Source organism: Dama dama, chromosome 9 (genome assembly GCF_033118175.1).
Source record: "Dama dama isolate Ldn47 chromosome 9, ASM3311817v1, whole genome shotgun sequence".
Classification (NCBI taxonomy): Eukaryota; Metazoa; Chordata; class Mammalia; order Artiodactyla; family Cervidae; genus Dama; species Dama dama.
This window is the reverse complement of record NC_083689.1, coordinates 14,885,485-14,909,392: the sequence shown is the minus strand read 5'-3', so window position 1 is coordinate 14,909,392 and position 23,908 is coordinate 14,885,485. Positions and strand designations below refer to the sequence as shown.

The window sequence follows — 23,908 nt, the reverse complement described above, 5'->3', positions numbered from 1 at the left end:
GGAAGGACCATATCGTTAGTATCTTCAGCTTTGTGGGTCAGATGGGTCACAGTGATGACTTGTCAATACTACTCTCAGAAAGCAGCAACACGTGATAGAGACATGAAGGGGTGTGGCTGTGCACTGGGGAAGCCTTACTGAATGTCATATCCCTTTCAAGAATCATGAACTATTTTTCTTTTGATTTTTCTCCTCAACCCTTTAAAAACATAAAAATGATTCTTAGCTTACAGACTGTACAAAACACGGAATTTACCAACCCCTGGTCTAGTTCACAGGCATCTGGGTAGACACATATGTCTACCCACCCCACTGAATGCATTTTATACCTCATTTTCTAAAAAATGGCAGCAATAATAATATATGCTTCATGGTGTTAAATGAGATACCTCATTAAATAGATGAATTTGGCAAAAAAAAAAAAATCCAAAAGTTGAATAACACTAAATGCTGGAGAAGATGCAGGAAAACAGGCGGTCAGTGGGAGGCATGTGAATCACTACATCTCCTCAGGAGGGCAAGCTGGTTGAGTTAAACATGGGTATTATCTTGACTTAGATGTTCCACTCCTGGACATCTGTGATGGCCATTCACACACATGCACCAAAAAATGCTTGAATGGGTATAAAATACATCTAGAAAGGTACCCATGATATTATTAATAGCAGCTGGCTCTGGGGAGAGCAGCTGGGGCAGGAAAAACTGTATTTCCTACTGTATACCTGTTTGCACTGGTTGAACTTTTAAAACTATGTCTATAGTGGGGAATGATGGACCAGTAGGTAAATTTTCACCCACTTAAATTTTTAATTTTGATTCTTCATTATATATGCATATGATGTAAAGAATTAGGTTGTTCCATAAGGCTATTACCAATAAAGGCAATAGGTTGGAAGCATTAGAGCTTCCGCAGCAGTCCTCCCAATGACTGTGCAGAGTTGATTTCCTTTAGGACTGACTGGTTTGATCTCCTTGCTGTCCAAGGGACTGTTGAGTCTTTTCTAGCACCACAATTCAAAGGCTTCAGTTCTTCGGCACTCAGCCTTCTGTATGGTCCAGCTCTCACACCTGTACATGACTCTTGGGAGAACCATAGCTTTGACTATACTGAGAGGAGAGGTCAGATTGGAGATGGGGCATATCCATTGTGGTTATGAGTTACTGTACTCTGACCTCCTCTCTCTGTCACAGAGTTCTCCAGCCCAGGTGACTACTACCACTCCCGAGCTGCCTTCGGAGACCCAGGGGACCCCAGGCCCCACCCTGTGCAGGTGATACCCCTCCCCTGGCCCCCCTTCCCCCCCGCCACCCTTGCCCGCTGTCCCTTCCTTCCCACCAGTCCTGTCTTTCTGCAGCCCTCTGAGGAAGTCACCCCTGACCCTCGAGGATTTCAAGTTCCTGGCAGTGCTGGGCCGGGGTCACTTTGGGAAGGTGAGGTATGGGGGGTAAGGAGTAGAGGGGCTGGGGGTCCAGACCCCCAGGTCCTTGGACTGGCCACTAAGGCCACCCCTGTGACCACTGGTTTCAGGTGCTGCTCTCCGAATTCCGGCCCAGCGGGGAGCTGTTCGCCATCAAGGCTTTGAAGAAAGGGGACATTGTGGCCCGAGACGAGGTGGAGAGGTGGGGAGCCTGCTCATGCCCTCTGAGAGCTTCAGTCTTCTCTTCTGGGAAGTGGGAGATGGAGCACTCCCTCCTGGGAGTTGCTGTGAGAATGATTCATAACAATCATTCCTACTTGCTAAGCTAGTTGTCGTTGAGTTGCTAAGTCGTGTCTGACTCTCTTGCGACCCCGTGTAGCCCAGCAGGCTCCTCTGTCCATGGGATTTCCCAGGCAAGAATACTGGAGTGGGTTGCCATTTCCTTCTCCAGGGAATCTTCCCGACCCAGGGATCAAACCCAGGTCTCCTGCATCGCAGGTAGTCTCTTGCATTGCAGGCATATTCTTTTACCTACTGAACCGCCAGTATTTAATGACTCTTAGCAAGCACCGGTCATGTCCTTTACATTCAGTAACTCGTTCCTCACAACAGCTCTAAGAGGTCAACCCTGTTATAGTCCCAGTTCTGCTGATGGAAGAGAGAGATTGAGCAAATTGCCCAGGGTCCCATAGCCAGTAAGCAGCAGGTCTGGGATTTGAACTTAGGGACTCAGGTTCTGAAGCCTGTGCTATTAATGGAGCCATCTACTGCCTCTGCTTTGGGGTCAGGACCCTGAGTTCAAATCCTGCCTCTGCTGCAGATGTGCATAGAAACTTTAGAGTGGTCACTTTACCCTCTGAACCTCAGCCTCCTTATCTGTAAAAGGGGAGTAATAATTCCTTTCTTGCAGGGTTGCTGGATGGATTGAATGGGAGTATGCCTCTAGATAATTCTGCAGAGTGCCTTGCACCCTGTAGATGCCCAGTAGAGGCACTGAGATAGACCCAGTCTTCTTGACATCCTTTTATTAACCAGGAATTCAGCTTAGACAGGCTTAAGCAAATAGAGGAATTTATTGCTCTGGATCGGAAAAGTCCAGGGGTGGACTGCCTTCAGGCATGGCTGTATCCAGGTGCTCAGTTGACGTCTCTCACTTCTGCTTTTATCTGTGTGGGCTTTGCTTGTACTCGCCTCATAGGGTCAGAGATATCTCCTACTTTAGCACTTTTTTTAACTTTTTTTTTTTTAAACTTTAGCACTTTAAGGTTTATCTGCCAGCTTTGGCCCTTCTCCCTTATTCATTCCAGCAGAAATCTTGAGTTTGAATCCATTGGCTTGGCTTGCCCATTCATGAACCAATTCCTGGCCTGGGAGATGGGGTGCTCTGAAGGGAAGTAACAGTTCCCCTGGCAGTTTCCCAAAAGGAAGTCAGGGGACTGTTACTAGGACAATGGATGGATTCTGGGTGCCTCTTGAGCAGGTTCAGAAGCATTAAGCAACTTGCCCAAGTGTGCATAGCCATTCAAGGCCCTTGAGCAAACATCTGATGATTGAGGACTCTAGGGAACAACGGGAGTCAGGGGTGGTGAGCTGCTGCCTTCTCTGACCCCCCTCCCCACCCTGCCCTGCCCAGCCTGATGTGTGAGAAACGGATCTTGGCAGCTGTGACGAACGCGGGACACCCCTTTCTGGTGAACCTGTTTGGCTGTTTCCAGACACCAGAGCATGTGTGCTTCGTGATGGAGTACTCAGCCGGTGGGGACCTGATGCTGCATATCCACAGTGATGTGTTCTCGGAGCCCCGTGCTGTGTGAGCGTGGCACCCTGCCTCCCCACACCTCCTGGAGTTATGGGCAACTGTGGGGGGCTTTTGACGATGTGGGAGCCTTCTGTGACCCTCCTCCCTTGTCTGGAGACCCGGTCCCTCATACCAGCCTCTCTCTGCAGCTTTTATTCGGCCTGTGTGGTGCTGGGGCTGCAGTTTCTCCATGAACACAAGATTGTCTACAGGTGTGTGTGCATGTATGTGCGCGCGCGTGTGCGTTCACGCCTGTGGGCTTGTGCATACATGCACATACCCGCTCTGCCCACTGGGGGGCCCTCAGGCTTCAGGCAGAACCCACGTCCCCACTCATCCCTCCTTACATTCTTCCACCCCCTCTCACAGGGACCTGAAATTGGACAATTTGCTTCTGGACACCGAGGGCTATGTCAAGATTGCAGACTTTGGCCTCTGCAAGGAGGGTGAGGGGGTGGGGATTCGGATCTGAGGGGCTGACCTCTGGGGTTCAGACAGGGGAGGGAATGGAGTCCCCCAGCCCCACCTGGGTACCCCTACCAGGTTCCTAGGGCTGGCTGTCTAGGCCACCCCATGCTGGGCTGGGCTAGAGCTGTGACCTCCCCCATAACCTCACGTTGCCTTGCTGCCCCCCCCGCCAGGGATGGGCTATGGGGACCGGACCAGCACTTTCTGCGGGACCCCGGAGTTCCTGGCGCCCGAGGTGCTGACGGACACATCGTACACTCGGGCGGTGGACTGGTGGGGACTGGGCGTGTTGCTCTATGAGATGCTGGTTGGTGAGGTGAGATCCCAGGTGTCTCCACCCTGCCTGTCCCTGGTAACTTAGATGTGTGCTGGTGAGGTGGGAGGGTTGTTTAATCACTAAGTCATGCCCAACTCTGTGACACCATGGACTGTAGCCTGCCAAGCTCCTCTGCCCGTGGGATTTTCCAGGCAAGAACACTAGAGTGGGCTGCCATTTCCTTCTCCAGGGAATCTTCCTGACCCAGAGATCGAACCTGCATCTCCTGTATTGGCAGGCGGGTTCTTTGCTGCTGATCCAGTAGGGTAGCCAGCAGGGGGAGGGTGTCAGAGTCACCCTCCACTATGTGCTGTCTGATTGAGGACAGGTAGCTCTGCCTCCTTGGCCTCAGTTTCTGCATCTGTAAATTGGGGGCCTTCCCCTCCCAAGCGAGCCGTGTCAGAGTACAGCTGGAGCCCTAGGTGGATGGAACCGGGTGCGGTGTGGTCAGAGGGGCCTAATTCACCCACGCTCTCCTTGTCCCAGTCCCCATTCCCAGGGGACGACGAGGAGGAGGTATTTGACAGCATTGTCAACGATGAGGTTCGCTACCCCCGCTTCTTGTCAGCTGAAGCCATTGGCATCATGCGCAGGGTAAGGACCCCCGCCCAACTTGGGGTGAGCCAGGGGAAGTGACCCTGGGGCTGGGAAGGGGAACGCTGACACGGAACTCCCTCCACCCAGCTGCTGCGGCGGAATCCAGAGCGGAGGCTGGGATCCAGCGAGAGGGATGCTGAGGATGTGAAAAAACAGCCTTTCTTCAGGGTGAAGTCTCCCACCCCCAGGACCCATTCCCTCATGTCCAAGACCTAGTGGCTTCACTTCCAACGTTGTTACCTCCCCTCACCACCCGCCTGCCTTTGCTTCCTCCCATTTACCCCCACTGACCTTCCTACACCCACCCAAGTTAAGTGCAGGCTGGCCTGTTGGGGAGCATTGCTGTGTATGAGCCCAGCCGCCCCTGCCCCCGCCATACACTCATACCGTAATCCTTCCTGAGCCCCCAGCATGCCGCCCCCCACCTCTGTCGTGTGACTCTATGTTGATTCTCAAAGAACCAGACTCAGACAGGTCTCAAGGAGCAGACCTTCCTGCGGTCTGCCCCGAACCTCCCCCGGTGACCTCTCCCCTCCTCGCCCTGCAGACCCTGGGCTGGGATGCCCTGCTGGCCCGGCGCCTGCCTCCGCCTTTCGTACCCACGCTGGCCGGCCGCACTGATGTCAGCAACTTCGACGAGGAATTCACAGGGGAGGCCCCCACGCTGAGCCCACCCCGCGACGCACGGCCCCTCACGGCCACAGAACAGGCGGCCTTCCGGGACTTCGACTTTGTGGCCGGGGGCTGCTAGCCCCCTCCCCCGCCCCTGCCGTCACCGAGCTGTTAGTAGTTTTTAAAAAGGCCTTTGGGGTTTGCCCCGCCCATGCATCCTTCGTTTCTTTTTGTGCACAGTGATGATGGGGGCTGGGAGGAGTGCTTGGAGGTGGGAAGAGTTGGGAAGGGAAGCAATGGGTGACTGGCGGCGTAGGGAGTGATGGGGAGATGCCCTGGATTATGGTGGGGGATCATATGAGGAGGGGCCAAGGGGTGGTGGAGACTCAGGCCTGTGACTGGTGGAGAGCCTAGGTGGGCTGCCATGGGAGCTGTGTAGAGGAATCAGAGGCCCGTAATGGGGCGTGGCTTGTGGGTAGGGACTTGGGGTTGTGTTGGGGGCGGTCAGAGCCACAATGAGCGAATGGTTGTGGGAGTCATTCCTGATGGCGGCAGGGGCGACTAGCGCCCCCAAACCCTCTTGCTCTGCTCCCAGCGGAGCCCCCGCCCCCGGACTGTGACCCTGGAGTCTTGCGCATGCTCCCGCAACTCCCCCTCTGCGTCTCTACGCCCCCGCGTGGCAAGTTCAAGAACTGCACGCCCCGGAGGCGCACACAGCGCCTGTGCCGCCTCCGCTTGGCCACTAGGGTGCTGCAACCCGGACGGGAGCCACCGCCCTGGGCTTGTCCGCAAAAACCTTTCATTCCCCGAAGGCTCTGCGATGCGGACCTGAGGCCGGTCCGGAGTGGTCTGGCTTAGACGCCAGGCGTGCCTAAAAGGAGCTGAGGCCACTGTGCCGAGAACTGCGCAGCGAGCTGGCCTCCCAAGTGCTCCTGGTTAGGCCCAGCCCTGCATGGCTGCCCTTGGCGCCTGCCCTTGAAGGCAGCAGGCGAAGCAGTTGGCGAAGCACTGCCTGGCGCAGCAAGATGTACACCCAGGGGTCCAGAATCTGGTTCCACGAGGCGAGGCGCACGGCCAAAAACAGCGGCTGCTGCAGGGAGCTGGAGCCCCAGCCTGCGACGGCCAGCACCACCACCACCTGCGGGAAAAGGTGGTGTGAGCGGTGTAAGAAAAGGAGTCTGGGGAAGGGTAGGGCTGGGATGTGTGGGAGCCTGCCGGGGAAGTAAGGGGCCTGTGAGAAGGAACGCAAGGTAAAAGTAAGTGGGAGTCTAACTGGGAAGGAGCCGTGGAGAGGGGGTGGAAAGCGGGGCCTCACAGAGCACGGCAGAAGCAAAGGCTTCATTGGGTGTGCTCTCAGGCGAGAAAGAAGTCCCAGATATGCTAAGGGACAGAGGATGGAAGAAGTTTCCCTGGTGGCTCAGTGGTAAAGAATCTGCTTGCCAATGCAGGAGACGCGGGTTCGATCCCTGGTCTGGAAAGATTTCCTATATGCCAGCTGGGAGGCTAAGCCAGAGCACCACAACTGCTGAGCCTGTGGTCTGGAGCCTGGAAGCTGCAATTATTGAGCCCACATGCCTCTAGTACTGAAGCCCATACATCCTAGAGCCCGTACTAGGCAGTAAGACACTGAGCAAAAGAGAAGCCCGCGCACCACAAGGAGAGAAAAAGCCCGAGAAGCAACTAACATCCAGCACAGCCAAAAATAAAATTGTAGGGAAAAAAAGAAAAGGGGTGGTGATGCTAGAAGGGAGCTAGGGAGTGAAGGCACTTGGGAGGGTGGGGTTGGAACGGATTCGGTGAACTATACAGACCCCAGAAGGAGTAAGACAAGGGGCCTAGAAAGAGTGGGATGTCAGAGGGAGAGAGCAAAGGCTGGACTCTGGCAGGTGGGGGGCCTCAAGAGGGCAGAGCCCTGGCTGGGCCAGGGAGAAAGGACTCAGGATGGACAAGGGTGGGAGGGGTCACGGAGGGCGTGGGAATGAGCAGGGTTGGAGTGGACCTGTGCGCCCCTCACCAGCAGGGGACTCCAGCAGATACACGACACCACCATGATGCCTGCGAGCTGGCCCACCATCTCCACGTCGTGGGCGCGGGCTCTGCGCGAGGAACCACGGCCGGGAGAGCCGCCCGGGGCGGCGGAGGCCGAAGCGACGGACGAGGCGGATGAAGCGGAGGCCGAGCGGGGTCCGCGCCCTCCCCAGTGACGACGGCTGTCGGGGCCTCCTCCGGCTGGGAAGTGCTGTCGAGAGCGGCGGCGCCGCCAACGGGCGCGCAGCAGGGCCAGGCCGCTGAGCGTGTTGCACAGGAGCGCGGCGAGCAACGAAGCCAAGCCGAGGCCGGCGAAGAGGCCGGCGAGCAGCGCCTGGCGCCAGCCTCCCGCCGGGCCCAGCCCGATGAAGCACCACGTGCCGGGGTACTGCAGCTCATAGCGGCCTACGCGCGCCAGCGGCAGCAGCGCCACGGCCAAGGCCACGGCGGCCAGCGCTGCCAGAGCCAGCCGCGCACGGGCCACCGAGACGCGGGCTGCGTGCAACAGCGGCCGCGTGACGCCCACGCAGCGCTCCACGGCCATGCCGCAGCCCAGCAGCAGCGGGCACAGGCCGAAGAAGACCATGCAGCCGCCCAGGAAGTGGCAGGCGCCGCCGGCAGGCGCACGCCCCGCCGCGTACAGGCGCAGCACTAGCGCCCCCGGGATCACGTGGCCCGCCAGGTCGGTGGCCAGCAGGCTGGCGACGAACAGCAGGAAGGTGGCTGCTGAGCGGCGGCGCCGCAGACGGCCCGCGGCCTGCGCCAGAAGCCCCAGGGCCAGCACGTTGGACACGGCACCCAGCGTCATGGAGAAGATGGGCAGCGCGGGCGATGCGCCCGCCAGACCCAACGGTGGTCCGGCGGACGTGTTGGGGGACCCGGGTGCCGTGCACGTGGTCGCCTCGCCCGCCAGGCTCAGGTTGAGGGGCCCGCAGGGGCTCATGTCAGGTGCTGCGGGTGGGGCTGGGAAGAGGAGAGGAGGGGAAGGTGAAGTCCCGCCGTTGGCCTGGGACCAGCTGGTTTTCCCCTCCCACATCATCCCGACCCATTTGACTTCATAGAGTTCTCTTACCCATGGCAACTCTAAATGACTCTGGCTGCCCCATGCCTGATCCAGTTCTCCTCAGCTGCCCCTAATCAGCCGATCTCTCGCTCCCGGCCCCAGTCGCCCTCACTGCACACCTCCCCTGATCATCAGGGCTCACCTGGTTTCAATCCACCTGTCTCCAACCCCACTTCTGAGCCTTGCCCACCCACCTGACACCCACCTTCCATTTTGGCACCACCCCACATTCCTGGGCCCCCAGCTCTCTCTGATAACCATTAACCCATTTCTGATCCCAGGGCCCCACCTGACCTCACTGCCCCATCTCTGACCATCACCATGTCCCCTTTACTCCGGTCCCACCCTACATGCTCACAGCCCCACCTCTCCCACCATGGACACCACACTTTCCCCCCGGGCCATATCCCTGTTCCCTCAATCCCCATCTTTGTCCTCATAGCCCCATTTCTGTCCTCAAGGCCACATCTCTGTGCCCACAGACCCATCCCCTGGGCACCTCTGGCCTGTCGGCAGAGCCTCAGCCCTGTGCCCCACACTGCCATCCCTGAGCTCCCCCTGGATGTCCAGTTTCCTCCTGCTGGCTCCCCATCCCCCGCCCCAGAGGCCTCAAGGCTGACCCATCACTATCCGTTCCTTGATACCCCCTGGTGAGGGCTGAGAGGGCAGAACTGCTAGGTCTTCTGGAAAAAGAGGCTGGACAGAGGATAAGATCAACTGGGACAGACAGATGGGCTGAGAGTCAAAGAACACATGAAGCACAGGCTGCGGGAGCCCCGTCCTTCCACGCCTGCCTCCCCCACTGACGGTCCTCGGCACAAGCCTTCTTACCCGGTGCTGCCTCAGATGCAGGGTCCCCATCGCCTTCCGCCTGGCCCCTGCCGCCCCGCTGCGCCGCTGCACCCCAGCCTGCTGCCGAGCTCTCCGGCAGGCCGCTCCCTCCCCCTCCCTCCCTCCTGGGGCGGCTCCTCCACTCCCTGCCTCCTCCCGCTGCCCACTCCAGCCTCCAGGGGCCGTTCCACTGGGTGTATGCCTTCAGGGGACTTGGGTTGGCAGGGACCACCCCCGCCGCGCCCCCCCCCCCCCCCCCGCACTCCTGGAAATGGTCCGGGACCACTCCCAGACCTTAGCTCCCCTCACGAGGAAGTGGGGGCCTCCAGGAAGTTGGCCTGTCCTCCCTGCCCCGTGACCCTCTTCCCCTGGTGGGACGGGAGCAGCCCCCTTCCCCGCCCCCCAGGCGTGGGCCTCTTGCCTGCCTCATTAATAAAGTGGATAAAATCTAAACACTGGAAAATGTGAGTGTCGCCCAGGGCAGGCGGGGGCGGCTTAGGGGGGGCGCCGCTACCCCCACCAGGGCTGCGAGGTGGGAGAGCGAGCCCTAAGTGGGGCCACCGGCAGCCTCTTGCCCTGCCAGAGCCTTCCTGGATGCTGGGTGGGTGGTGGTGGGCAGAGCCTTGGGTGGACCAGCTTGGATCAGGCCCAGCCGGCCTAGGAGATCCGCCCATTATTTACACAGGGGCTTAAAGCCCAGGCATACAGCCAGTCATCCCCCAGGAAGGGAGAGGGAGGAGGCCGAAGCGGGGCAGGGGGACCAGGAGGTGTGGTGACCGGTAGGCGGTCTCCTAGATCCTGCTTTAGGACATGGTCCCAAGTCACACACAGCCACAGCTGTGGGCACACAGCTGCATCCTCACCTCCTGCCCCAAGAAATAGAATCACATCCCTGAGGGGCATGTGCGCGTGTGCACACACACACACACGGTCTCACACCCAAACATACACAATTGTATCCCTTAACATTCCAAGACCCCGCCACCATCATGGCCTGTTTCCAGCCCAGCAGCAGCCACATTCCTCAGACCCTTGGCATCAGCCACCGTCACCCTGAGACAGTGTCACCCCCAACACCCGACCCCCATAGTCACAGACTCCAACAGCCTGAAATACAGGCCCCTGTGAAAGGGACCATCACACCCCTTGTTGTTCCTGAGTCACTAAGTTGTGTCTGACTCTTTTGCAACTCCATGGACTGCAGCCTGCCAGGCTCCTCTGTCCATGGGATTTCCCAGGCAAGAATACCGGAGTGGGTTGCCATTTCTTTCTCCATGGCATCTTCCAGACCCAGGGATCGAACCCCCATCTCCTATATTGGAGGTGGATTCTTTACTGAGGCACCTGGGAAGTCCATCACACCCATAAGTGCCATCAAACAGTCTCACCCTGCACCTTGAGCAGTGCACACAACCGCTAACACTGACAGAGCCCCCCAGCAACACCCCAAATCACCTAGAGATGCCCCCTAACAGTCCAAGACAGGCCCCACAGGTACACACTGCATATGCCTGAGACATAAGGAGGGGTAATCCCCTAGATACCCCAAGATCTAGCCAGTCACACCCCTAGTAACAGCAACACCCAGAGAAACCCGCTTATGGCACTGGACACCCCAAGATGTGGTCACACAGCCACACTCCACACAGAAGCCCTGCCAGTTACAAACACCCTGGAACGTAAAGACAGCTGTCACACCTTATTCCCTCAACACAGTCACAAACCACCAACACCGAGAGAGACGGTCCTACCCCTCTCAACACCCAGACTCACAGCCTCACCCCTTCACAACCTGAGCGATTAACACAGACACACAAAGTACCCACAGGTGCCCAGGGAATCCTGGAGCAACCCCTGTCCCCGCGCCCCCCTCCCAGGACCCACTGCCTGCATGTGGGAAATGGGGAGCGAACAGGCTCACACCTTGCCTCTCAGCTCGTCCTCAAACATTCCTGTGGGGACCTCTGGCTGGGTTCCCCTTGCTTCAGTCCTTGCTCTTGCCTCCAGGTCTGGCGAGGGTCCCACCCCCGCCTGCCCTGGTCCCCCCTCAATCCTCAAGGATGAAGTGGGTTGTCAAAACAAGCACTCCAAAAAAAAAAAAAAAAAAGCACTCCAGGTTTATTACATCCAGCACAGAAGTATGGTGTGCCCTGGATGCTGACAGACCCCACACATCCAGAGTCAGCCTGGGCAGAGTGGGGGGGTGGGGTGGGTGAGGGTGCATCGTGACTGCTTCCCCACCAACGTCAAGCCTTAGGGTGGGTTCCTCCCCATCGGCACTGACTGGGCCAGGCTGAGACCCCATCTTCAGCCCACCTCATCTTTCTTTCTCCATGCCTTCTGACCCAGACAGCAAAGAATCTACCTGCAATGCAGAAGACTGGGGTTCGATCCTTGGGTCGGCAGCCCACTCCAGTATTCCTGCCTGGGAATTCCACGGGCTGAGGAGCCTGGTGGGCTATACAGTCCATGGGGTCACAACAAGTCAGACAGGACTGAGCCAGTAACACTTTCACTTTCTGACCTGGGGGCTCTCTGGGCCACTGGGTTGGAACAGACAAGGGCCCGCAGCCTCTTGCCCACTGTTCACATCAGGCCAGAGGGTGGCAGGAAGCTTTGTTCAAAAGGGAGCAAGATTTGCACCCTGAGTAGGCGAAGAAGCTCCGGCCTTGCCTGGAAGCCTGGTGGCTTGCAGCCAAGAGCCTCATCAGGCTGAACGGGTGGGAGGGGGCGGGTGGCTGGGGCCAGCTCCTAATTCAATTTGGAGCCCGAAGAGGATGGATTTCAGCTGCTACATTCTTTCCCAGCCCCGACCCACCCTCCTCTCTCACCCAGAAGCCGCCACACAGATCCAACAGCAGATAGATTCTTTATGTTCCAGACAGCAAATTCAGGTACAAAAGCCCACCGCCATCATCCCTCCCTCCTGCCCCTTCGGTCTGGGGCTGAGCTGAGGGAGACATGAGGGGGGCCGGGGAGGGAGGGAGTTTGGGAGGGTTTCACAGCAGACTAGTGTTTCAAATGCGGAGGTAACAGACTCCACAGTGAGGGGGCTCCTCTGGGGAGATGGGGGGTGGTGGAAGAGGAAGGTATTATTGCATTTGCTGAGGGGGGACACATAGCCCCCTCCTGCATTCCCTGCATCAGGAAACTAGGGAGGTCACGACCCCCAAACAGAACCCGAGGCCCCAGGGAGATAGGAGGGACCAGTTTGGCAGCTGAGGCGGAAAGTATTGGGGGCAGGGAGGGGGGGTGGCCACCCAATCTGGTTGGTCCCTCTCCGCCGCTGTGCCTGACCCTGGCTGAGGTAGGTGGGGAGGAGGGCGGGGGTGGGGGGCTGGGCGCCCCAGCCAGGCTGGGAACTGGCAAGGGGGTGGTACCGATTGGAGGAGGGGCAGAGGCCTGGCCCCACCTCCGCTCCGCATCATCTCCTGGCTACTGAGCTGGGCCCAAGCTAGATGCTGGGGTCCGGGCTCTGGTGTCTCCGCCCCAGAGGCTCCCACTGGGCCTGGCCCAAGTCATCTCGAGGTCCAGCGGAAGGCCTAGTAGCGGCCAACCTTGGCGTCCCCGATGGCCCCCCAGACGTCAAAGACAAACTCATCCGGGAAGGCGAAGTCACCCAGCCGTTCATCCAGGGCCTCGGCCAGCTCGTCCGGGTTCCTTTTGTCCTTTCCAAGCTCCACCATGGTGGCCGCTGGAGTGGGTAGGATGGGGGAGCAGAATGGAGGCACAGATGACAGAGGGGCTCAGGGTAGACTCAGCCCCACGGGACCTACAAGCCCCTTTCTCCCACACGCCCATGCATCCCCAGACCCTGATGACCCCATCCTCACTTACCCAGCTCTGTGTCCCTGATGCCCATGTAACTCTCCAACAGGTCATCTACCTTCTCAATGGCCTTCTCCTCAAAGGCTGAAGGCTGGGGGCAGGAAGAGGGATGACATTATAATAATGTGAATATACCTGTAATTATACTGAGCGCTGGGTGCAATTTTTTTTTTTTAACCACTTTTGATATAGAAACCCATGGTTCTTCCTCATGACAACCCCAAAAGTGGCAGTATTATTAGCCCCGTTTCACAGATTAGGAAAACTAAGGTCCACTTGCCCAGGGTAGGTCCCAGAGCTGGGAGATGGTAGAGGTGGATAGACATCCAGTGCCCAGAGGCCCTCAGCTAAGAGTGATGCTGCCACCTATAAATTTCACAGGGAAGTGGTGGGGGCGGGGAGGGACTTAGGCTCTGCTGGAACACTCACCAGATCCTCTACTGTGGCTGGACCCCGGGATCGGAGCCGGAGGGTTCCTCGGCCAGTGCCCAGCTGGGGACCCGAGCCAGGGCGGCCACCCCCTGAACGCATGCTGATCATGTCTGTGGGAGGTAGGGGGAAGGGTTGAGGACTGGAGGAGCCCAGTTCCAGCATGTTCTGGGCAGAAACCCAGACATCCCGGCCTCAGACCACCCTCTACCTTCTCCAAGCTTCTGTAGGCTTTGGGGGCATTGGGGGCTGAGGTGACCCCAGGAGGGTAGGTCTCCTAACTCTGGCTTGGCTGGGGTGTAGGAGGCGCAGCCAGGGCTAGGTATGGAAAAGGGCTGGGAGGCTGGAGGGGACCACTCCTGTCCTGGGGGCTGGAGGGACAGGAAGGGGATGGGTCCTGGGTCTCCAGCTAGTTTCCCCAAGGCCAAGGGGGTTTAGCTGCTGGGCAGCAGACCAGCCCTATCTGCCTGGGGAAGTGTTTTAGAGTCCCCCACCCCCAAGCCAGGGACCTTGAGCCCATTCCTGAGAGTTAATGAAGCTGGACAAAAAAGTAGGCGGGCTTGCACAGGGCAGCCAAGCCTGGCTTCTTGGGGCTAGGGGGTTGGCCAGGTTGGGGGCGCTTGGCTAGGCTAATGGCTCCTGGAAGCTGGGTGTGGGGGCAACTTCCTCCTTGCCTCCATCCTCCTCCTGAGCTAGGCAGTGAGCCAACACCCTCTCCCCGCAGAAGGGTGGGGCTGCCCCACCCCCTTTCCCACCCGTTACCACCAGCTGGGCTTGGGTACCACCTGCTGGTGGTCCTTGGTACTACAGGCGGGAGGGCGGGCGTTGCAGGGGGGGTAGGCGGCAGCCCCTCACCAAAGGCTTTTCGAGGCTCTGTGAGCTTCAATGTGAAGGTGCGGCCTCGGGGCAGCTCCTTGAGCAGCCGGGCCACCTCGTAGTGCCGGCAGCCCAGCAGGCTCTGTCCGTTGATGGCCTCGATCATGTCACCCACACTGATGAGCTGGATGTGGTCGATCACGCTGCCCTCCTTAATGCGCTGTGGGGAAAGGAGCTGTCAGCCCCCGTGGCTCCACCCTTGGGTCCTACTGTCATAGGCTAGACCTTACCCTTGAGACCCTGGGTGCCCCACGCCCAGGTACCTTGATGAAGGCATAGCCAGCCCCATTGTCTGTGATGGTGAGCCCCAATGCCTCCTCCGACTTGAACACCTCCACTTCCTTGCGCTGCCCCTTGACGTGGGCAAAGATGAAGTCCTCCAGCCCTATCTGCCCCCCTAGGAGCTTGTCCATGTCCACTTTGTGGGTGTTGAGGGTGCAGAACATCACCTGCAGGAGTGGGAGACATTCAACCGTCACCTCTCTCCCACGCCCTTTGCCAACTGCTACCTGAGGGGGAAGGAAGGAGCGCTGGGAAGGGCCTGGAGGTATCGCTCCCAGTGCTTGACCACCCCGGAGCCCAGTCAAAGCCCCCACTAGGATGTCAGCTCTGCTGGGGCTGGGTTTCTGTCCTAGAAAAAACTCCCTACTGGTTCCAGGGCATAGAGCCTGGCATGCAGTGGGTGATCAGAAAATGCTTTTGGAATGAATGAAGGGGCCCAGATACACATTCTGCCTACTGAGACCCCTGCATCTACTTCCTGCACGATCCCACTGTCGCCCTCTTTGCTTCCTCCATTCCTTTGGTCCCTGAAATCCTTGGGGTTGGACCTCCCAATGAATCATAGAGAGGTGAATCTTGCATCTGACCTCCAGCTCCCACAATCCACTGGGCTACAACCCCCTCAATGTAAGATGGGAATGTAGCATCCAGCCCTGGCCGTCCATTCCCACAATCCACTGGGGCTGAGGCCTCCCAGTGCTGATGGGAACTCAGCACCCAGTCCTGGTCTCCAGTTACCCACAATACACTGGGCTGCAGGTCTCCTAATGCATGCCTGACTGGAACTCAGCATCCAGCTGTGGCCACCAGCCCCCATAATCCACTGGGGCACAGGCCTCACAATGGCTGGTAGGAATGCTGCGTCCGCCTATGGCCTCCAGATTGCCACAAAGTAATGGGGTGCAGGCCTCCCAATGCCTGAGGAAACTCAGCTCCAGCCCTGCCTACAGTTCCCCATAATTCACTGGGGTAAAGCCTCAGTATTTGCAGCTTCAGCACCTGAGCCATAGCTCACAAACAGGATGCACGCTCTGGCCTCTCTCTAGCTCACCATCAGGGAACCCCGGTGCCCGGCTCCCCAGTGGGTACCTCGGCAGCTGGCAGCCGGAAGGCCTCGGCAATCTTGCCATACAGCTCCTTGACGTTGGTGAATCCCTCGATGCGGCCAGTGGGACTGCCATGGGCCAGCTGGGTGTGGAACACGAGGCGGGGCCGCAGGGCGGGGGGAGGAGGGGGCAAGCCCATCTGGGGCCCCCCCGCCCCACCTCCTCCCAGGGGCCCCGGCTCCCCCACGCCCAGCCCACCACGGCCTGGCTCAGCCTCCTCATTTTCCACCAGAGGTGGTGCCTTTTTCCGCCGCCCCAGTCCTAGTGGCATGAGCAGTGAGAAGAGGGGGCACACCCAGGAAATCTGCAGGACAGGAAAAGGTGCTCAGGGGCCTGGGTTGTAGCCTCAGGCCGCCTTGCCCCTACAGGCCCAATGAAATTATTCAGAAAACAGGCTGGCCTCAGTTCAAAATCGGGTCCCAGTTCAGAGCCAGGCAATCACCCAGCCAGATGACTGGCCAAAGGGAACCTGGAAAAAATGCCTCATATAAGTGATTCAAACTACCACAAGGGCATGACACTCTAAGTCCCTCATGTGTGCCTATTCACACTTTTTCCTCCTAATAAACACTTTGTTTCACTTAAAAAACACAAAACACCTGGTCCTAGCACTCACACACCTGCATGGAAATAATAATATCAGCTAATACCTATCATAACTGCTAACTGCTCTGTGATCTTACTTTATCCTCATGTCACATCGTGGGGACCATATTATTGTCCCAATGTGATTACATGACGTACCATATATGTGATTATGCCCGTTTAATAGATGAGAAAATGGAGGCTCACAGCCTACGTTTCTCTGTTTTTCTATTGGTTGCAATCATTAGTGCTGTGCACAAAAAATTTCTGACTCTTCCCTTTCAAAGTATGTAAGCAGATGGCATTCCTGGCCTCTTTATGACTGGGTAAGCATATGAACAGTTCTGGACAATTGAGTTGTGAGAGGAAGTGACACATGACATTTCTGGGCTGAAGCATTTAATTACTGGAGCAAGAACCTCCACAGATCTAATCTTCCTGGCAGGGTGACCAGCCACATTTGATGTGATGGCTACCCCGTCAGGGCAGGCTCTGAATGACTACAATGAATGAAACCCCCCAGCTAAGCTGCAGTGGACATGTAGCAGGAACAAAAAATAAACCATTGTAGAGTATGACTGCTAAGATTCTGGGCAATGTTCGTTACTGCAGCAAAACCTATCCTGACTGATACACTTTTTTTCTTTCTTCTCCCTCCACTCTATTTTTCTCTCTCTCTTCCTCCCTCCCTCCCTTCAAACAAATATGTTTTGGGTACTAACTATATTCCATGCACCATTGTAGATATTGCCTTCAATAAGATAAGCAAGGTCCCACATTTCCTTACCCAGAGTAAATAAGGAGCCTGTGATGAAAGGTTAATGGATGAAGAAAACAATCTTACATGGATAAATTCTAAGCATTTACAAATACACATACATATGTATGTATGTGTGTGTATATATATATACCATGGGTGTATGTGTTTAAGTGGATACATGCATGTGTGTGTGGTGTATATTTTTTAAAAACTTTAATTAGGAAATTCCCTGGCAGTCCAGTGGTTAAGATTCAGCATGGGTTCAATCCCTGGTTGGGTAACTAAGATCCCACAAGCATGTAGTGCAGTAAAAGAAAAAGCTTTATTTAATTATAATTCAAAGCTGTAATTAATAATTTCATAAAAGTATGCTAAATAGTATACCTGTGAAGGTAAGATAAAATCTCTGTGAATAACTCAAGCACATTACTGAACCACTGAGCATAATGTATGCTGCAAATATTAAAATAACTTCAATTATTAAAAAAAAAAAAAAAAGACAATCTGAAGGTCTCTGACTAGGGCCATCATGAGCAGTTACACAGGTTGTTCACTGTGCAAAAGCACCAGACTCAGGGTTGCATTTTACGAATTCACTCCTAGTTGCTGCAGAGGTTAGCTAGCTGGGGCTCTGTCCATGCTGTCCAAAAGCATACAGTACAGAGAAGATGTACAGTGAGCAAGCAAATGTGTAAATATTCTATATAATTTCTAAGAGAGCTATAAAAACAATAAAACAAGCTTTACAGACAAGGTCACAGAGGACCTGCCTCTCTGAGGAGGCGAAGCTGAGACTTGAAAGACAGGAGGGAATATTCATAGGAAGATATGAGGCAAGAACATTCAGGCAGAGAGAACAGCTAGTGCAAAGGCCCTGAGGTGGGGATTTACTTGACATATTGGAGGATCAGCAAGGAGGCCTGTGTGGTTGGATCCCCAAGTAAGAGGGACAGTAGGAAAAGGTGAGGGCAGAGACGTAAAAAGCAGAGACATTACTTTGCTGACAAAGGTCCGTCTACTCAAAGTTATGGTTTTTCCAATCGTCATGTATGGATGTGAGAGTTGGACTATAAAGAAAGCTGAGCACCAAAGAATTGATGCTTTTGGTGGTGCTGAGAAGACTCCTGAGAGTCTGTTGGACAGTAAGGAGATCAAACCAGTCAATCCTAAAGGGAATCAGTCCTGATTATTCACTGGAAGGACTGATGCTGAAGCTGAAACTCCAATACTTTGGCCACCTGATGCGAAGAACTGACTCATTGGAAAAGACCCTGATGCTGGGAAAGACTGAAGGCAGGAGAAGGGGACGACAGAGGATGAGATGGATAGATGGCATCACCGACTCGATGGACATGAGTTTTAGCAAGCTCTGGGAGCTGGTGATGGACAAGGAAGCCTGACGTGCTACAGTCCATGGGGTTGCAAAGAGTTGGACACAACTGAGTGACTGAACTGAACCGAACTGAGAGAGGTAACAGGCAGACTGTGCAGGGCCCTGTGGGCCAGAGGCAGAACTTGAACTTTTGATCTGAGTGAAACGGCAGTCATGGGAGATTCTGAGCAGATTCACAATTAAGCTAGAGACCAGTGTGGCTAGAGTGGAGTGAGCAATGGGAGAATACGAAGGGGGCAGTAAAAGAGGTGATGGAGGGGGACTTCCCTGGTGGCCCAGTGGCTAAGACTACATGCTCCCAATGCAGGGGGCCCAGGTTTGATCACCAGTCAGGCAAATAGATCCCACAAGCAGCAACTAAGGGTTTGCATGCTGAAACTAGAGATCCTGAATGCTGCAACTAAGACCTGGTGCAGCCTAACGAATAAATACTAAAAAAGAAAGAAAGAAAGAAAAAAAAGAAGAAGCGATGGAGGTCAACTGTATAGGTCTTTATAGACTAGGAAAGAGAGTTCATGTTTAAGTCACATGTCCAAAGTCACAGAAACTGGCCCCAACCCTCAGGTCTGACTCCCAAGCCCAAGTTCATCACAGTGATGCTCTCCCCTAGGTGACTCAACCTCCCTGGGCCTCAGATGCCTGACCTGTAAATGGGGACATTCCATCCACCTGGCCAGGTTGTGGCAAGGATCAGATTATGCCAAATTATATTTTTGTATGTAAGGGGGACTTCTTGCTCCCTCCTTTCAGATCACCTCCTCCCTAGGGCTGTCCTGGATTCAGCAGAGCCCCTGAGCTAGACCCATTTTCATTCATTCATCTGTTCTCCAACACCTCCTCTAACATCACCTGGTCCAGTCCCATCAACACTCAGCAAGAGCTTCTCAGGTGGCTCAGTGGTAAAGAGTTCCCCTGCCAATGCAGGATACATGGGTTAGATCCCTGGGCTCAGAAGATCCCACATGCCATGGAGCAACTCAGCCCATGCGTCACAACTACTGAGCCCATGCATCACAACTACTGAAGCCCACATGCCCTAGAGCCCATGTTCCGCAACAACAGAAAACACTGCAATGAGAAGCCTGTGCACTACAACTAGAGAAGGCCCCAGGGCAGCAATGAAGACCCAGAGCGACCATAAATAAATAAATCTTAAAAACAAAAACAACTCACCTAGACGACTGCAGCTGCCTTCTCTGAGTCTCCCAGCTTCTGCCCTTGCCCCCCCCCAGTGGTTAATACAGCAGCCAGAGTGATCCTGTAAAACATAAGTCAGGTCACATTTGTCCACGCTCCAACCCCTCCCAGGGCTCCTACCTCACTTGGAGTAAAAGTCAATGTCCTCCCCTTGGCCCATGGGCCCCAAATGACCAGCCCATATCACCCATGTGCCCTCATCTCCTGCCTCTGTCCCCTCGCTCATTCCCTGCAGATACAAGGGCCTCCTCCTTGTTTTTTCAACACACTGTATGAAGTTCAACCTCAGGGCCTTTGCACTGGCTGTGCCCTCTGGTAGCCACACAACTCACTCTCTTACCTCTTTCAGGTGGAAACCATACTTCGTTCATTTAGCTTGTTCATTGTCTGTTTGCCAAAAAGGGCAGGGAACTTTGCCTGCCTTACTCATTCCTCTATTCTTAGCTCAGAGAACAGGGCCTGGCACTTGTGGAATTAATGAGTGGGGAATTAATGAATTAATGGATGAATTAATGAATCTAATATTCACCAGCCCACCAGTCTCTGTGCCCAGCTCTGGGGAAACAAAGAAGCACAGGCTGTAGCATCTGCCCTCATTAGGATCTTGTCTCCCCAGCAACAGTATAAGTCCTACCTCTAGGGTCCCTTATTCCTTGCTTCCCAGCATAATTCTGGACACAAAGTAGGTGCTTCACCTAACCACGGAGACATTGAAATTTTGCCTTTTTCAACTCCCCTTCTAATCAGTGATACTAAACAACCTTTAAAACATTTGAAACCATTTGGATTTGCCCTTTTGTAAACTGTCTACTAAAGTCTTTGCCCATTTTTAAAAACCGCATTTTTTTTTTTTTTTTCTTGCCATGCCACGTGGCTCATGGGATCTTAGTTCCCTGACCAGAGATTGAATCCCGGCCCTCAACAGTGAATGAGCAGAGTCCTAATCACTGAACCACCAGGGAATTCTCTAAAACCACATGGTCTGTTTTTAATTGCAATGCCTAGTCTTTTCTCTTATTGATTTGTGGGAACTCTATATATTCTAGAAATAAAACACATTCTGAATGAATAAACCAGTACTGCTCTGTCAAGTTATTTCACTATACTCACTTAATGATGCTACCAAAAACAACAAAACCCCCCACATCATCACCTCCCCAGGCTCCCCCCCCACCACCACTCCCCATACATCTTAGCAGAATGCTAAGAACATAAATATTAAACCTGGATTCACCACTTATTAGTTGTGCAACCTTGGGCAAATGTCTTAACCTTTCTGAGTTCCAAAGAAATCATACATGTGTTTGGAACAGTTGCTGGCACACAATAAGAGTTCCACAAATGCTGGTGAAAATTACTACTATTTCTATCTGTATCATCTTTAGTCAGCTGCCAAGATTCAAACTCCCTCCTTTATCTAGGGACCCCACATCCTGCTCACCAACTCCCAACTTCCTTACTCTGCCTACACTTGATGCCCTGGTTCAGGCTGGCTTCATGTCTTACCCAGGACAGGGAAATAATGGTGGTAAGGAAAGTGGGTGGTTTATGGATTTGTTTTCCAGGCCAGAAGAGGCAGAGTGGCCTGGGTTCAAATCCCACCCCTGTCACTTACCAGCTGAGTGGCTGTGGGCAAGTCACTTCACTTGACGGGGCTTCAGTTTCCTCATCTGAAAAATGGGCAGAATTCCTGTCTCTCAGAGTGCTTACGGGAATCCAAAGAGTTTATGCAAGTAACTCAATTAGCACTTTGCCTGACATTTGATTTAAGAAAGTTATTATTACTCTCACTGTTATTACTGCCTCTTCCCTTGCCCTGCCCAGGAACATCCCAGTCCTCTCTGCCTGTCAAGGCCTACTCCAGGCCACCTCCTCCAAGCAGCCTTCCCGGCTTGTCCCTGCCTGTTACAACCACCCCTGTGGTCCAGACAACTCAGGCCCATGGATTTAATTACATGCTGTTCTGGCAGAACTCTTGTCTTCCAGTCTTAGGCTGTTATTTAATTTTATGTCTCTATTTTAAAACATAAACCAGATCGTGTTGCTCCCCAGCCTCAAATCTTATATCGGTTTCCCACGTGGTGGAAGAAAAGCTCTAAACTTCTTAATGTGACCCAAAGATCCCCACAGAATCACACCCTGGGTTCTCTCCTGCCCCAGCCATACCATGCCAAGCTTGGCCCAGCCTCAGAGCCTTTGCCTTGGCTGTGCCCCCTACCTGATCCTTACAAGGCCCAGCTTCTTTTTGTCATTCAGATCTTGGCTCCAAAGTTACCTCCTCTGAGATCCCCCTTTCTTACAGATTCTACCATGCCACTCCCTCATATTTTATTCATAGCATTTATCAACCTCTGCAAGTGTTTTTCTTATTTACTTGTTATTAACAACTTGTTTGTTGCCTGCTTCCCCCCAGTAGAATGGCAGCTGCCCAAGAGCAGGGATTTCTGTTGTGGTCACGACTGTATCCTCTATGCCAGGAACAGTACCTGGCCTGTGGTGGTGGTGGTGGTGGTTTAGTTGCTAACTTGTGTCCAGCTCATGCGACGGCCACTAGGCTCCTCTGTCCATGGGATTTCCAGGCAAGAATACTGGAGTGGGTTGCCATTTCCTTCTCCAGGGGATCTTCTTGACCCAGGGATCAAACCTGTGTCTCCTGCGTTGTCAGGAGGATTCTTTACCACTGAGCCACTAGGGAAGCCCACCTGGCACATAGTAGATGCTTAATAAATACGTGCAGAATGAACGAATAATGTGTCTTATGCCTGCATTCTGACTACTCTCCAAGCCCCCCTATCCTCAGAACATGCCTACCGTACAGCTTCAAGCTGCCACCTACCCACCACACTCCCAGTCTCCCCTTAAACTTGAACACAGGTATGGAGAAAATGAGCTTCAATTCAGCTCGTGGCACTGAGCAGATTGGCTGGAATCCCACATCCCTACCCTCTCTTCACTGGGAAGGGCCCGGAACTTAACAAGCCTACAGCCACACAGAGTTGCAATGGGAGGAGCAGGAAATGGGGAAGGGGGTTCCTGAGAGCTCACGCAAGCTAGGGGAGGGGACACCACGCCCATGCTCCCCTTTTCGGCAGTGTACTGCTTGGAAGAGGAGGGCGGGAGGCCTCTGAATCAGTCTTGAAAAACCGGCTCATGGGTGTTCCCAGGGAGAATGCCTACTATCTGGGGCCCAGGCCTCCTGGGGGGGCCCAGCAGCCACAGGACCCCGTGGCTCCCTGCCACCCACCTATCTCTCCCACAGATGTCACTCTCTTCTCAGGACCCAGTATTCTGGCCTTGCTTTTCCAGCGTTGGGGAAAAGGGATATGGGGGCAGCTTCCTGTCTGAGCAGCTGGTGAAAGCAACGACCAGCAGGTGTGCCCCAGACGGTGTGTCTGGTTGGAGGGAACGGAGTGGGAGGAGCTGGTCAGGAACACCTAAGCCCTGAAGCCACCGGATACCTAGTCTAGTGGCGGAGATTCCAGTTCTGGACTCTGAGGCATGGGTTTGAGTCCCACATCTGCCACTTACTCGCTGTGTGACCTTAGGCAAGACACTCCACCTCTCTGGGCCTGCTGCTTCACCTCTGAAAGAAGTAACAGCAACTTCCATGAGGGGTGATTCAATGATCCGCATGGTAAATACCTGACACGGAAGTGTTCAATGAATGCTAGCCCGGGTGATTTTTTTCATTATTACAATCGTGACCTCGGTTCTCCCAAGGCGCACCCCACCCTCTCCCCAGGCCCTGGACGATTGGGACAAGGCCAGCTTCTAGGACAAGGCCAGTTTCGGGGAATTGCCCGAAATACCTACCCTGCGCCTGTCCCCGCCAGGACGGGAACTCTCCAGAGGTGCAGGGGGCTGGGGTGCGGCTGGAGATGCCATCCCGGCGCCGGGAGGCGTTCACCCCTGCCCCAGAGGGAAGGCAGGCGGTCCTCGGGGAAGGGGACTCAGAGACTTACCCCCGCCCCGCCCCTCCACCCCGCTCTGCCTAGACCTCCAGACGCGTCCGTGGGGCCGGCCCCACCCCGCAGGATCGGCCGAATCCCCGCGGGTCCGCGATCTCGCAGGTCTGCTCCGGGGTCCCCGCGAGCGGCCGCGATGGACCCCCCCGCCCCGCCGCGCCTCGCAGGGTATACTCACCTGCGCCTCCTTAGCCGCCGCCCGGCTCGCCCAGCTCGGCCCTCCGCAAACTCTGGCCCGGGCCTCTCCCGCAGCCACCGCCAGGGGGCGGGGCCGGCACCCGCATCTGGCCAATCAGAAGCGGCCGCTCGGCGCTCGCGGCCAATCCACTCCACGCCGCCCCGCTTCGGGTGGAACC

At 55.2% G+C, this 23,908-nt stretch overlaps 3 protein-coding genes across 11 annotated transcripts in view; 1 reads left to right on the top strand and 2 right to left on the bottom strand.

Moving 5' to 3' along the window:
• PKN1 (protein kinase N1) overlaps window positions 1-5,425 on the top strand; it is a 28,643-nt gene extending 23,218 nt beyond the window's left edge. For all 3 annotated transcript variants that reach the window (XM_061150094.1, XM_061150091.1, XM_061150093.1), the window contains exons 13-22: window positions 1,192-1,271; window positions 1,356-1,431; window positions 1,529-1,620; window positions 3,052-3,228; window positions 3,366-3,428; window positions 3,586-3,662; window positions 3,858-4,000; window positions 4,487-4,594; window positions 4,685-4,765; window positions 5,145-5,425. In XM_061150094.1, the coding sequence (XP_061006077.1) occupies window positions 1,192-1,271; window positions 1,356-1,431; window positions 1,529-1,620; window positions 3,052-3,228; window positions 3,366-3,428; window positions 3,586-3,662; window positions 3,858-4,000; window positions 4,487-4,594; window positions 4,685-4,765; window positions 5,145-5,348 (1,101 nt within the window). In that variant the 3' untranslated portion in view covers window positions 5,349-5,425. The remainder of the gene's footprint in view (window positions 1-1,191; window positions 1,272-1,355; window positions 1,432-1,528; window positions 1,621-3,051; window positions 3,229-3,365; window positions 3,429-3,585; window positions 3,663-3,857; window positions 4,001-4,486; window positions 4,595-4,684; window positions 4,766-5,144) is intronic.
• A 139-nt stretch (window positions 5,426-5,564) lies between these two features.
• On the bottom strand, window positions 5,565-9,261 carry PTGER1 (prostaglandin E receptor 1). The gene is made up of 3 exons (XM_061150095.1): window positions 9,132-9,261; window positions 7,224-8,200; window positions 5,565-6,347 (listed from the first exon to the last, which is right to left on the bottom strand). Exons 2-3 carry the CDS (start codon window positions 8,178-8,180, stop codon window positions 6,081-6,083), a joined length of 1,224 nt encoding a protein of 407 aa, XP_061006078.1. The 5' UTR covers window positions 8,181-8,200; window positions 9,132-9,261; the 3' UTR covers window positions 5,565-6,080.
• Window positions 9,262-11,981: 2,720 nt separating this feature from the next.
• GIPC1 (GIPC PDZ domain containing family member 1) lies at window positions 11,982-23,908 on the bottom strand. Of its 7 annotated transcripts, none has more exons than XM_061150085.1 (10): window positions 23,731-23,905; window positions 23,116-23,229; window positions 21,203-21,257; window positions 19,564-19,648; window positions 15,636-15,956; window positions 14,528-14,713; window positions 14,244-14,424; window positions 13,389-13,501; window positions 12,969-13,050; window positions 11,982-12,825 (listed from the first exon to the last, which is right to left on the bottom strand). In XM_061150085.1, the coding sequence occupies exons 5-10, from the start codon at window positions 15,921-15,923 to the stop codon at window positions 12,674-12,676; spliced, it is 1,002 nt and encodes a 333-aa protein (XP_061006068.1). In that variant the 5' UTR covers window positions 15,924-15,956; window positions 19,564-19,648; window positions 21,203-21,257; window positions 23,116-23,229; window positions 23,731-23,905; the 3' UTR covers window positions 11,982-12,673. The 7 variants fall into 7 exon arrangements, with proteins under 7 accessions (XP_061006068.1, XP_061006067.1, XP_061006070.1 ...); XM_061150084.1 differs by having other exon boundaries at window positions 23,116-23,170; XM_061150087.1 differs by lacking the exon at window positions 23,731-23,905 and adding an exon at window positions 23,401-23,418 and having other exon boundaries at window positions 23,116-23,170.

What these genes read in the sequence shown, in the direction of transcription:
- PTGER1 (XM_061150095.1), bottom strand. Translation starts at nt 8,180, where the DNA reads ATGAGCCCCTGCGGGCCCCTCAACCTGAGCCTGGCGGGCGAGGCGACC. An exon ending in TCTGCTGGAGTCCCCTGCTG is followed by an intron (nt 6,348 to 7,223) that starts GTGAGGGGCGCA and finishes CTTTTCCCGCAG; the next exon opens with GTGGTGGTGGTGCTGGCCGT.
- GIPC1 (XM_061150089.1), bottom strand. Translation starts at nt 15,923, where the DNA reads ATGCCACTAGGACTGGGGCGGCGGAAAAAGGCACCACCTCTGGTGGAA. An exon ending in CTGGCTATGCCTTCATCAAG is followed by an intron (nt 14,425 to 14,527) that starts GTACCTGGGCGT and finishes CTTTCCCCACAG; the next exon opens with CGCATTAAGGAGGGCAGCGT. An exon ending in CAGCCACAGTAGAGGATCTG is followed by an intron (nt 13,051 to 13,388) that starts GTGAGTGTTCCA and finishes TCCTGCCCCCAG; the next exon opens with CCTTCAGCCTTTGAGGAGAA.